The sequence below is a fragment of the Hibiscus syriacus genome, unplaced genomic scaffold (assembly GCF_006381635.1).
Source record: "Hibiscus syriacus cultivar Baekdansim isolate YM2019G1 unplaced genomic scaffold, ASM638163v2 tig00010050_pilon, whole genome shotgun sequence".
In the NCBI taxonomy this organism is placed as follows: Eukaryota; Viridiplantae; Streptophyta; class Magnoliopsida; order Malvales; family Malvaceae; genus Hibiscus; species Hibiscus syriacus.
Genome location: NW_024062206.1, coordinates 382,860 through 396,738, shown reverse-complemented (window position 1 = coordinate 396,738; position 13,879 = coordinate 382,860). Strand labels below are relative to the sequence as shown.

The window sequence follows — 13,879 nt, the reverse complement described above, 5'->3', positions numbered from 1 at the left end:
TCCATTACAAAACACATTTATTTATAAACAAAATCAAAATCCCAACAGTAAAAATTTAATCTCAAGACGTTTAGATTTTAATTGTAAGGACGGATTAGATTAAAAAAAAGTTAGCACTTCGTATAATTTATTAACGGAGGATAAATTTCTTTTAATTACAAATAATTATAGAATAAGATATTAAATTATTAAAATTAATATGTGATACGATTCTTATTACACAAATAAACTTCAATACAAATATAAAATGATGTTGAAAAATTTAAATATAATGATCATCACGTTGACAAATAAAATCTACCAATTACATGATTTTCTTTCTCCATGAACCAGGTAAAAAAATTAGCCTAATTCAGTGCAGGAAACCTGAACCTTTTAGAATTAAAACATGTTGACATAATATTCTGTTATAAATCGATTAAATGATCACAAAAACATCGAGCTTTAAAAATTACTTTCACAGAATGAAAAAAAAAGGGGGAAAGAAGATGAAGAAGAAACAAAATACTAAACACAAAATCAAAGGGAACAAATAAGAAAAACGAGCCGTCTCCGGATAAAAGTGCGGCGTCGAGGCAAAGTAACACTCGAGAAATTTTTCTTTTTAACTGAAGTGATTTTCTTGCTTTCTTTTATGTTGTATCCGTTACTACACTACAAACAAAAAGACATTGAAAACAACACCCATTTTGTTCAAAGAGAAAAAGTGGGGGAAAAACCACCCCAAAACAACCGACCCTCCTTTGTTCCTCCACCACCGCCCACTTTTCACTGCGCCCCGCCTTTATCATATTATCCTACGCATACCCTTTTCTTCGATCATCATATATCGTTCTTTTGATTTACTACTTTGTGGGAGGCTTTTGGGGTTTCTTTTGAAGAAAAAAAAAGCTCAGATCGCATCGTGGTATTGTTGAATTTGGAGTGTTGCGGTGGTGTGGTATTTTGGTTTTATTTTTCCTCCTTTTTTTTCTTTTACGATGAAAGATGTCTGATGCTTCGTGGATTGATGAATCTTCTCTCGCTCTGCTGGAAGCCGTTCGGGCATGAGAAGGGAAATCGAGAGACCAACGGCGTTCTTGGTGGCGGCGGCGGAAGTAGTGGTGGGTCTAAGGAAGGTAAAGATGGGTTGCTTTGGTACCGAGAAATAGGGAGATATGGGTCCGGGGATTTTTCCATGGCCGTGATCCAAGCGAACCAGGTTCTCGAGGACCAGAGCCAGATCGAGTCCGGCCAGTACGGTACTTTCGTCGGGATCTACGATGGGCACGGTGGACCCGAGACGGCTCGTTACGTTTGCGATCACCTGTTCAAGCACTTTCGAGGTTCGTTGCTTTGGGTGTTTTTCAATCAAATCTGTTGACCGGAAAGATAAAAATCGATTTGTTGTTATTCGGGTTTTTTCTTTTAGATTTGTTCATATTTTGATTATTAAATGGGAACTGCCGAACTGTATAGTATGTTTGGATCAATTTACGGCTGAAAGCAGCCAGCAAATGCTAGTATCCGGGGGGAAATAAGAATGAATTCGGTCTTGAAAGAACCCGGATGTGTCTTCTTTGGATAATTTTAGAATTAAATATGTGATCTTGAAAATAGGGAACTCGTTCTTTTGAAGTGCTTACTGAGATCGATGTATTTACATTTTGCAAGTTGCGATTAATACCGAATAATTCTATCTATTGGCTTAGTTCAGCTGTTCTTATGTTGTCATTCTTAGGCTTTGTGTTTATGCAGCAATAGCAGCCGAGTCACAGGGAGTTGTGACTGCCGAGACCATTCATAGAGCTTTTCGTCAAACTGAAGAAGGGTTCACTGCCCTTGTTTCGGAGACATGGAGTACTCGGCCAAACATGGCAACAGTCGGGACATGCTGTCTGGTTGGAGTAATACATCAGCAAACACTTTTCATTGCAAATCTCGGTGACTCACGTGTTGTGCTGGGCAAGAAGGTTGGGAACACCGGAGGAATGGCTGCTATGCAGTTGTCTACCGAACACAATGCAAATATCGCGGCTATAAGGCAGGAACTTAAGGAATTACACCCACATGATCCACAAATCGCTGTTCTCAAGCATGGAGTTTGGAGAGTAAAGGGCATCATTCAGGTTAACATAAACACCCACATCCTTTAGAACATTCAAATTTCAGCATATGATTTTAGCTTATAGGCTTATCTTCAAACCAACACAGAGACGCCGGTCTATGTCTCGTGGAATGAAGAGTTTTATGTCCATTGTAGTTAGGAAAACTACGATTGTTTTGCTGATACCATAGCCTCAGCCGCTTACGCACTGTTTAGTTTGCAAGGTTCTTAGAATAAGAAATAGGTCTACGAATCATCTAAAATCAGTGAATTCTTATCCTGATTACTTTCCTTTTCATGTAAGCTTTTCAGAACTGATTAGATCTATTGCCATTATTCCCTGTTTTATCGAAACCATCATGTCATGCCATCAATTCAATGATTGTATTTGATGCAGGTTTCTAGATCTATAGGTGATGTTTATATGAAACATGCACGGTATAACAGGGAACCGATTAACGGAAAATTCAGACTTCCCGAACCAATGCACATGCCTATATTGAGTGCTAGTCCGACTATCATTTCTCATGATCTCCAACCAAATGATTCTTTCCTTATATTTGCATCCGATGGTCTTTGGGAACACTTGAGTAATGAAAAAGCTGTGGAGATTGTCCACAATCATCCTCGTGCAGTAAGATTTTGTGTTTATTTCTATGTTCATTGAAGGCATGGCTTGCTGCATTAAAGCTTTTTCGTTTTCGCACCATTTCCTGTAGGGGCTAGATGACATTAGAATTGTTAAACTTTATGACTCGTCTTCTTGATGTCATTGCATTCCTTGGCAACCCCGTTTCTGATTCGTTTGTTATCGATACTAAACTGCTTTTTCTTGGTCCTCGAATTTTGTTTATTTTGAATTACGAGTTCCATCTTTTCCAAATCCATTGCATTTACAATTCACAAACTTTATTTTGTATGTAGAGTTTTATTAGTATATGATATGTAATTAATGGTGTTTTCAAGGTGTTTTCTCATGAGCCTCTACAATTGCAGGGGAGTGCCAAAAGGCTGGTCAAAGCTGCACTACAAGAAGCAGCCAGAAAACGAGAAATGAGATATTCTGATCTGCGAAAGATTGACAAGAAGGTCCGACGCCATTTTCACGACGATATAACCGTTATTGTGTTATTCTTTAATTACGATCTTATATCAAGAGGTGCTGTCCAAGATCCTCCGGCCTCCATTAGAAGTGCGCTAGAACACAGATGAATTATTCATGAACCAGATAGATTCGTGCTTCCCACTTAAACCGGTAAAAAGACTGCGATACCAACCTGAAGACATTTCACGGTGCACTGCTCGGAATAGTAATATAGAGAGTTGTTTTAGGAGGATTCAAATTTGTAAAATGTTTTTTTTTTTATAAAAAAAGAGTATGGAATGCCTCGGTATTAATAGCCGTTAGAAGTGCACTAGGGCATAATGAACTCTTGTTTACTGATCACTATTCTCAACAACTCATTATTAATAAACACACTAATGTCTTTCGAAATCAAAATCCTTCTCGGTATTCTCCTTTTATGTAGAACTTTGTAACTTCCATTATAAAAATCTATAAATAAAAGTCATTTGCAACTTATAAGGAGACGGGAAAAGTCTGATATTTTAGCATTCCTTGTAACCCCAGAACCCGGTCTAAGAGTTACGACCTGTGTTTTTAAAGTACAAACATGTATCGATACCAAACATAAATATTAGGATCAACAGGTAAGGATAACAACAGAGCAGATAAGTAAATTAGTAGGTATAATCGCCCATCACCTGAACATCATAACAAGATGTTTCTAAAACCTCAAGTCTCCTTACAACCATACGAGGCGAAAATCTTACTTTCTAAAGAGAAATTTAGGACCTCCAAAGAAAGATTCCTAAAAGAAAAAAAAAACATGATGAAAATTAATCTCCTGAAGAGAAGCCCGAATTAACCATCGTAGAGGAACTCAAAACAGTAAACATGATGGAGACTAACCCTCCGAAGAGGAGTTCGAGTTAACCTCCATAGATGAACTCAAAATAGTAAACAAGATGGGGTCCTTACCCTCTAAAAAGAAACCCGAATTAATCTCCTTAGAGAAACTAAAAATAGTAAGCAAGATAAGGAACATATCATCTAAAGAGAAATCTGAGACCTCCGTAAAGAGTCCCAATATATTAATTTTCTTCCATGTTAACTCAAGCCCAAGAACCTAGATAATACTTTGAGTCCTACACAATCATGTCATTATTCAGGAATTATGTATGTTTGCATAACATATAATCGAAAAAAGAGGGCACGCTTGCTTAACATATAACATGAAAACAGAACATGCTTGCATACGGAAAGCATACACATAACGGTATACGCATAAGTTTTCACGCACTCAAGGCCATCCAATGGTAAGTATATCATGCAAGATTTAGCATATAAAACATAAAGTGTAACATTAATAGAGGAACACATCTATATTAACTAAACAATATCGGTTAAGCCTAACGTTTTTTATGATCGACAGTATTAAATCTTACGATATCAAAACATATAATTCGAGTCGAACTTACGAAGTTGATCTAGACCAAATGAAAATAGTTTGAATCTAATTGAGAGTGGTTCAATGATTTAATATTATTGGACACTTACAATTAGAGAGAACAATAATTTAAAAATGAAATTTGCACCGCTTGAGAAAATGGTATCACTAGTTTTGTAGGTTCAATCTACTTGTAGGGATGGACCGAAGGGCACTGGGGTGGTCGCAATCTCTAGAATTTTCAAATTATCTTATATTTTAGATTTTTTTGTATTTTATATTAATTATCTGATTTAGCACCTCCTAAAATTTTATAACTCTACACTCCTAAAATTTTCAATATAATTAAGTTCGTAACCCCTGACATAAATTTCTGCGTCAATCCCTATCTACTTGTAAAGAGACTTTGAAGTTCATTTAAGAACCAATGGCTTATTTGAGTTCCATACCCTTTCTTCATGCCATCAATAATATGAAAAGGAAGGGTTAGTCGGTGAACCTTAAATGGGTGTTGCGTGAAGCTATCAAGCCAGCTGATATGCTCTTTAAACTTGCAAATCCTTGAAGGAATGCCACTATCGTGCTCGACAACCCCCCTGTTGTTTTGATTCCTTTGTTGGAAAGAGATGTGTATTTGGATTACCGTATTGTAAGCCAAAACATTAGTTGGGTTAGTTTATATTTTCATTCATAAAAATGAAATTTGTATCAATTTATATTATTTTTCATATAAATCTTGAATTTGAGAAGTTGTATTTGCAGAGTGTTTACGCATTGTTAATGATTAAAAACAATTCTAAATAAATATTATCTTATATCCACTTAAACTATTCAACAAAAATCATAATAAAAAACAATTATAAGTTAACTAGAATTGTGATTAAAACTTTAGCTAAAAATTCTATAAAATATTATTCTTCATTACCTCTCTCGTCAAGTGAGGAGCGGATGCAGTGGGGGTGCTCCAAGTTGCATATCCATTAAAAGGCCCATTACAAATTCATCACGTCGTAATTTATCCGCAAAAGCAGGGATCATTTTGGAAAAATGCAAATCAATAAATCGCCCATTCAGTGTGGTATGCGCAACTCATCGGCGGTAATGTAAATCGCAGGCTAAAAGCTCATAGAGAATTAAAGTAGACGCATTTCTTCTCTCTTTTATCGCCGAAATGGAATCGAGATCAAGGTTGTTGTTTATGTTATTTCTCGTTGCACTGAGTAGACTCGCCTCTCACTCCGAGCCAGCTCAACAAGCTTTCAAAGAGACCCTGGTCACCCGCACTGGCACCATAGCGCCTTCCTCGAAGTCCGCGATAGCGTCCGATCCGATGTTCGCCGCAAGCTCCACACGCGTGCCGAGATAACCGCTTCTCGCTCTCAAATCCGTTGTTAAATCTCTTAAGTAATTGATTTATAAACCTTTTTTCTCCTCAATTTTCATCGAGTTTTGTCATCATTGAGTATGTTAGAGCGTTGAATTTACGAAATTTATAGGAATCCAAAAGTCTGTATTTTAGCTACATAGTTGATCTCCGAGAAAATGTTATTCAAAATTCGAATTGCGTTCCAGACATCTCTAGAAATTTGAGGAGGTAATGACTGATAGCTTAGTTTTACTCATCTGTGATGATTAGAATATCTTCTCATTCTAAAAATCCTGTTAAATCTCTAATAAGAAACAAATATCAACTTTTTCCTCTCCAATTTCATCAAGTTATTTCTCCTTTTTTTTTATTATATATATAGTCTAATTGACAAAAAATATAAGACTCAAAATGACTGAATTTGAGCTACACAGTTGATCTCTCTAAAATGTAATTAAAAATTCAAATTGCGTTCTAAAAATTTGGAGGTAGTACTTGTTAGATACTTAGATTATGTTACTCATCTCTGGTATGATTAGAATGGTTCTCTTTGAAGGTTACATTCCAGGTTCCGCTTGAAGTGAATGTGGTACTAATTGGCCTCAATGGAGATGGTAGCTATCGGTACACAGTCTGATGCACCTAAATTGGAGGAGTCAGCTTTCCCTCCCATAGACCTTCGTGTCTTGAGACTGGGGAGCCACTCGATATCGAACCTCATATTGTTTATAAACATTTCCTTAAGATTTTTCATTCTTGTTGCAGCTTAATAATTACTACGGTTTAAGCTTAGCCTTCATCTGGAGATCCAAACTGAGTAGCTAGTGTTGTTCTTCAATTATTTGTTATAGGCAAGACTGCCCAATTGATTGCACTTGAGAAGGCACTGAAGGAAGCCATGATTACTGCTGGTTCTGCAAGAGTGGTTTACTATATTGCTTCATATTTAATATTACTCTTGATTGTTGAAAGGAAAGTTAACTATATCAAATCTTTTAAATGAATTTCTATTTTTTCTACATTTTAGTCTGATTTGGGAGAGAGGTGCCCCTATTTGAGGTGGAAGCACAGCTGTGGAGCCAGTATTCCAAAAGCTATCATATATATTTGACATGGATGGTGGGGAATATTCTGCGAAAGAGACGGATAGACCTGTTCCGGCTGCTATATTATTGTTAACTTTGACAAGGTATAAGCTAGCTCAAATTTTGAACTTCAATACTGTGCTTGTCAGTACAAAAATTTGCTTTGTCTATTGTCCTTCTCACCTGTCCAGAAAAGTTTATACAAATGCCAGAAGCCCATGTTTCTGATATTTCTTATATTTTACTTTTCTTTTTCCTCCTTTCATGGATGCATTGATTTGGATTTTTTCTTTTTGGATGCAATGTTGAATGATTCTGTCTCTTTTTAGGTCAGAATGGATCCTAGGAATAAGGAGGGTTGATCTGATAGTTTGATGTATAGCAAACTTACCCCACTGACTAATGAAGAAATGAAACAAAGAGGGAGACTATATATATTGATATCGGTAATGGAGGAGGAGCGACTCAAGTTTGGCTGGGCTCTCAAAGGTCTGTTTTTATGTTGCATTACTTTGTAAAGAAGTTTTATTTTTTTGAGTATGTGATATATGGAATTCTGAGGAAGGACTGCTAGAAGAGAATATTTACAAGATATTAGATAACATAAAATTCCACTTCTCAATCAGCTGTTGTATAGCCTCTTTCATTTTTTTTGTGTTCCTTTTTTTGTCTCTCTTTCTCTGGTACCCATTTCTTCCTTGACTGTTCTGATTTGTTGTGATCAACCTCTCTGCTGGCCCCTTGCACGTATGGGAAGATTGAAACTGAAGAAGGAAGTGTAAGTCCTAGGACGTTGCCACGAATACGTGGTATCTTATTTCCAGGTGGTTTGGCTTCTATCAATACTCATACTACCCATGATAATTTCATGGGACATCTTGCTGCTTTGGTGGCAACCACAGTTGAGCATGTTATAGCTCCAGATGTTCGGTAATTTTACACTATTTTCTTTCATTGATTAATACATGCATTTTATGTTTCTCAAATTTTAAAGTTGGAAGTATACTTGATTAGATATATGAACAATGCCCAGCTTCTATACCTTACTAGCAATCTTATTTACTGGGTTTTGTGCCTATTCAGTTGCTTGCTTATTTGTTTGTCCTGTGTGACCTCAGGTTTGAAACTGTTGATCTGACCACAAGGCTGCTTATCTATTATTGTCCTCCAAAACCAACCGGTATAATATTATGGTAAAAGGTCATAATTACAGCATAGATATTGGGGCAATTGAAGCAGAGGTAAGAAACTCAACTTGAATGGCATCTTTATATCTGCGTATTGTCCTTTTTTCTTGTCTCGATACCTGGAATAACATCTAAATAAATTTTAGTGGGTCATACTGTGGTATAGCTGATACTCTGACTAAGTAATGTTCTCATGCTTTACTAAGGGAAGCTACTTTTAAACCTTCTGATTAAAAGCAAAGAGCAATTGTCCTGAATTAACTTTGTGTTATTTGTTAGTTGGATCGAGTCTTTTATTTGCATTGTGTGCAATGAAATTGCTTGGGTTGTATTTTGGGCTCTGCTGAGGGCATTATAACTTTTCGCTTGATGCTCTAGAAGCAAAGTTAATGAGTTTCACATGTGGGTTTTCTTCAGGTGAAAAAATTGGTTCATGATGACCAAGAAGTAGTGATTATTGGGGGATCACATGCACTGCACCATCATGAGAAGTTGGCTATTGCTGTGTCAAAGCTATGCGGGGCCATTCCTTGCAAGAACACAGAAGGATGACGCTTCATGTTCGCACAAGACATATCTTGATGGTGCCATTCTTAAGGAAGTGGGTTTTCCACTTTTTTTCTTTTTTCTGCCCATTTCCTTTTAAGAGTATTATTTTCATTACGTTACATTCATAAAGCTCACCCATAGACCCCACGAAACCTTACAAGATACAAACAAATGATAACTGATTCCGGAACCAACCCACAAAACGAACAAGCAGAATCTTCTATCCCTGAAACCCCACGTTTAATTAACTCCACTTTAACAGCCACCTGCCAGACAAACGATTCCACCCGAGGGGGAGCCACACCAATCCACACATTCTTAACCACCGATAATCGACTCGAACTTGCTGAACAGAAGCCTTAGACGAGACTTAACCGAGAAGCACCCTTCACCTTCACCTGTCCAAACAAAGCTATCTCAAGACCAGGAGATGAAGTAAAATTATACAGCATCAAATTAAGATAAACCATTGTTCCATTTCCTAATCAGCTAAATTCCTTCTCATTGGAATGTTCCAAAACCATCCGAAGAATTCGACTTCTGAAATCTGCGATCCTGCTTTATGAGACAATGGTTTCTCTATGTCTAATTGTTTTAGCATCAAATTAAGATTAAACCATTGTTCCATTTATTAGTCGACAGAATGAATAATCTTGGAAAATTTGTGGCATGTCTAATTGTTTTGTTTGGATGGATCTGAGGTTAAACACTTATTCCAACCATGCTTCTCTGTGTCTTTCGCTTCTCTCTGTTGCCATAACACAAATTTTGTGTTTAGCAGCACTGATGGATGAATCCGAGAATTCAACTGATTCGGTTCTGAAGCATAGACCTCTATGGGCTAGTTACAACTCGAAAGTTGGCAAGGATAAGAAAAGGAAAAAACAGAAGATTATTCAAAAAATTGAATAATCAATATCTCACAATCTTCAAAACGTGAGTGTACAAATTTAGCAGCACTTTAAATTGAATTATATATTTGGATTAATTTAAGAATAAAATTGAAATATTCAAAAAATTAGAGATTAATTTAAAACGTGAGTGTACAAATTTAGGTTTGAAGGACATTTTAGAATTAGCCCAATCTTCCTTATCATATCCACAATCTTTTCGGTGTTGTTTTTGGCTATGTATTTACTTCGGGTTAAACGTACTCTTTCTTCGTTTAGATTAAGGAGATTTTAACGAGACATTTTTCTTTATTTTATTATACTTTTTTTCTTACAAGCAAAAAAAAATATCTCACAATCTTTTATCAAAACGTTAGTGGATAATCCTCTCGTATCTGTATGATTTTCGTAAGGGATCGAAACTCAGTTAGCATTGATTTCAACTATCAACTGTTGAATGTTGAACTCTTTGCCTAGGATTAGTCTTTGTCCAACTCCATGATCCAGCTAATAAATTATTCGTATTATCAATCTTCATCAGAAACCATGCATCCAACTACGTTGTGTCGCGGATCAGACCACCTGCTAATTAGGCGTGTTTGAGTTAACTTTTTAGCTCCGTCTGTGTTCAAAACCAACGTCCTAGACGCAGGGGAAATTTGCACTCGTATAGTCTTTCGTTCGTTTTTTTCAACGCAAATTCGTTGTCGTCTTTGTATCACGGCTAGCCTAGTCGCATGAAGTAATATCTAGCTTTCATGACTTTTTTAGCTTATTGAAAGCGACATATCTGAAAGATAATGATTGAACTGGAGTCCTCTATAAAGAAAAATATACTCTTTTATTATTGAAGTCACTCAATAAATATTATTAAATCATATTATTTTAATACAAGATATTAATATTAAAGTGATACTGAAATAAAATAAAAAGGAGTAAATTGACTGAAAAAATAAGGTTTAAGGGTTACATTTGCCCTTATAGTAGATCAAATTTATTTATTTCCGCTTATCGTATTTCCACATCATTTAATCCTCAAGTTTCAATTGAATCATATATGCCCTTCCTAACTTAAAAGCTTGAGTTAGTGTTAGAGGTAATAGGGTTTAGGGTTTATAGATTATATTTAGGTTTTAAGTTAGGGATAGGATTAAAAATGATGCAATTGAATAACTTTGATTGTTAAATTGATGTGAAAATATGATAGGGGCGAAATTGATAAATTAAGTCTACTCCATGACGGAAATTACCCTTTTACCAAAAAATAATACAAAAGTTAATGGAAAATCCAGTGTAGTATAGAGGCAAAACAAGTATTATAAACCCTTAACATTAATAGAAAAGAAAAGAAAATATATTGAATGGTAGTAAACGGGACATATTCCAGAAATGGCTTTGGGAGGTGGTTCATATAATTACATGTCAGAACTTGTTTCACTTATAATATGGTGCCCTCAAATCAGATTTCGTCCCAATGAGATAGTATTTTTAGGTATGAAAAATTCTACAATAGCACGTCGTATACCACCACCTATCATTAAGTGGAATATCAAAATATATCACAAACAAATTTATATTTATTATGTAAATGTTAAAAGTATAAAAATTTGTTTAAATTAATCATTAATTAAAACTTAGTTTTAATTTTAATAGAATTATATTTAAATTTATGATTTTTTATTAAAAAAATAATATTAAGTAATTTTTATTTAGCATTAAGATTTGTAAATTATTTAAGTTAAGATTGTCATCGCAGTTGTCATTGTCGGAGACCTTAATTCGTCAAAAACTCGTCGAAGAATATTATATTACAAATCTAATGTCTTTTTTCATCACTCGGTTCCCATCGCCTAATAATCACCTAACAATCGTCCTACAATCGAACCCCCCCAGAAGAACCCGCAGAAAGTGACCGGCGCCCCTCTCTGTTTCATTGATTTCACGAGGGTGGAAGGAATCTTTTAGGCAAATTATAATTACTAGAACATGTCCTCGTTACATTTATAGAAATTAAAATTATAATTACTTGAAAATGTTCTCATTTATATTCTTCAATCATCAATCTAAATGAATGCATTTACATGTATAAATCTATCCTAAACTTATCAATTATTTATGTCGAACACGAATAATATTTACGAAAGCCTAAAAGAAATAAAACTATTTTATGATAAATTGTTATGGTGGAAATATTTTAGCCTATGTTTACTCTTTTAACAAGTTTATACAATCCGAATTCACACTATTAGATGGTTTTGTCATGTCATTGTTCACATCTGCATTAATCAATCAAACAAATAGGGGCGCCGGTCATTTTTTTCTGCGGCATTTGGACGTTCGACTGTTGAACGATGCTGGGTGATTATTAGACGATGGTAAACCGACCGATAGAAAACACACAACGTTAGATTTGTAATATAATATTTTCAACGAATTTTTCACCCACTGTTAAACGATTGTTGGTGATTAGTCGATGGTAAACCGACGGTAGACAACAACGTTAGATTTATATATAATATTTTTGAACGAATTTTTCAGCGAGTTAAGGTCTTCGATGGTAATAGCTACTGATGAGTCATTCTTAACTTAATAATTTAAATCTTAATGCTAACAAATTAAATTACTTAAATTAATTATTATTTTTAATTAAAAAATAATTTCAATATAGTTCTATTAAATTAAAACTAATTTTAATTCTGGTTAATTTTAAATAAATCCTTAACTTTTTATATATAAGAGAAATTCACTTGTGTACTCGGTCCACCTTTAATAGTACATTACGGTATGCGACGTGTACTGTAGATCTTCCTTTTAGGTATAATATAAAGCTATGTTTACAAATACAGGAAAGATAAGCTATGTTAAAGTGGTTGCATGAATTGGAAGATAAAGCGAAACAATTTGCGAAATACTCGTAATTTCACACCACATGGATCATTAGGATAAAATTGATATTGTTTGTAATTGTTTGAATCCAATACTTTTAGATAGAATAATATTCCCTTTATCATTAAGATCGTTTGATGAGTTCATCATTTTCTTTTTTTAGAAACATAATATGATATTCAAATAAGTATATTTGTTAAGTATTTCTTTATGCATGAATAATAACCCCTCACACCATATATAATTTTATTGCCCTAATTCGATTTAATTTTTTTAAATGTAATTGTTTATAATCTCTAAAGGAACAATGTACCAAATTTAGTACCCTGCTTTGATAAAATCCATTTTGATATTATACTTAAATGATAAATGTGGTACATGTACTTTAAAAATATGTTTAATATGATATTTATACTTTTAAAATGTTAATGTGATATTTGTTTTAATAAACATTTAACATACTTGAACTATTATTATATGGGTAAGTTTTTTATTGATTGATTTGATACTTATTATCACCATGAATCTAATTATCTAAGTATCATAATATACAAATTAGTTCAAGTATGAACTTATAAAGGTATTCTTTAAACAATTAAAGGTGTTAATTCATGTACAGCATAAAACATTCTAATTCAGTATCATATTCAGCATTTAGCCAAAGTACGATACCGTATTTATTATTTTAAATGTATGTGTTTAGATTTTTATCAAATTATAGGTACTTTGTTAAAAAATCATGAAAATATATCACATATATGTTTTAAAGTAGAAAATGGTTAAAGATACCGAAAATAATATTATCCCTTTTATAAATGAAACAAAATTATCCCAATTGAATAATCATTTTTACTTAACAAAACCAAAAGAAACTTACAAAGTTAAAACATTCTTAACAAAACCACTACAAAATACTCATTAAATCCAATGTTTTTTTTTTTCTCTATTTGTATATTTGAAGCATGACATAGTCTAAAATATAGTTACTCTGATATTGCTTTAAAAAAGAAGCAATAAAATATATTTATAAAAACATAGTTTTGGCGAAAAGCATTGATGTCCCTCTATTTTTTTTAATATATAATATTATTTTTTCAATGTGACCTTAAAACTCATAACACAAATCTAATATGACTTTTAACCACATTTTATGTTGATTGTTACGGTATTGATATAATGATCCACGATTATTGTTGACATGACAGATGAATTGCATATGATTTGAATTGGCTTTTTGGTCTTGTTCAAGGGTCAATTAATTTTTTCTTAAAAAGTTAAGGGGCTTCTTTAATTTTTTTTAAAAAATTAAATTTGTCTTAA

General features: G+C 34.0%; 1 protein-coding gene and 1 pseudogene across 1 annotated transcript; both read left to right on the top strand.

Annotated features, from left to right (window-relative positions):
- Positions 1 to 885: 885 nt before the first annotated feature.
- Positions 886 to 3,447, top strand: LOC120203598 (probable protein phosphatase 2C 42). The gene is made up of 4 exons (XM_039203843.1): positions 886 to 1,325; positions 1,738 to 2,108; positions 2,484 to 2,720; positions 3,083 to 3,447. Exons 1-4 carry the CDS (start codon positions 995 to 997, stop codon positions 3,296 to 3,298), a joined length of 1,155 nt encoding a protein of 384 aa, XP_039059774.1. The 5' UTR covers positions 886 to 994; the 3' UTR covers positions 3,299 to 3,447.
- A 2,256-nt stretch (positions 3,448 to 5,703) lies between these two features.
- Positions 5,704 to 8,880, top strand: LOC120203585 (annotated as a pseudogene).
- The last annotated feature ends 4,999 nt before the right edge of the window (positions 8,881 to 13,879 follow it).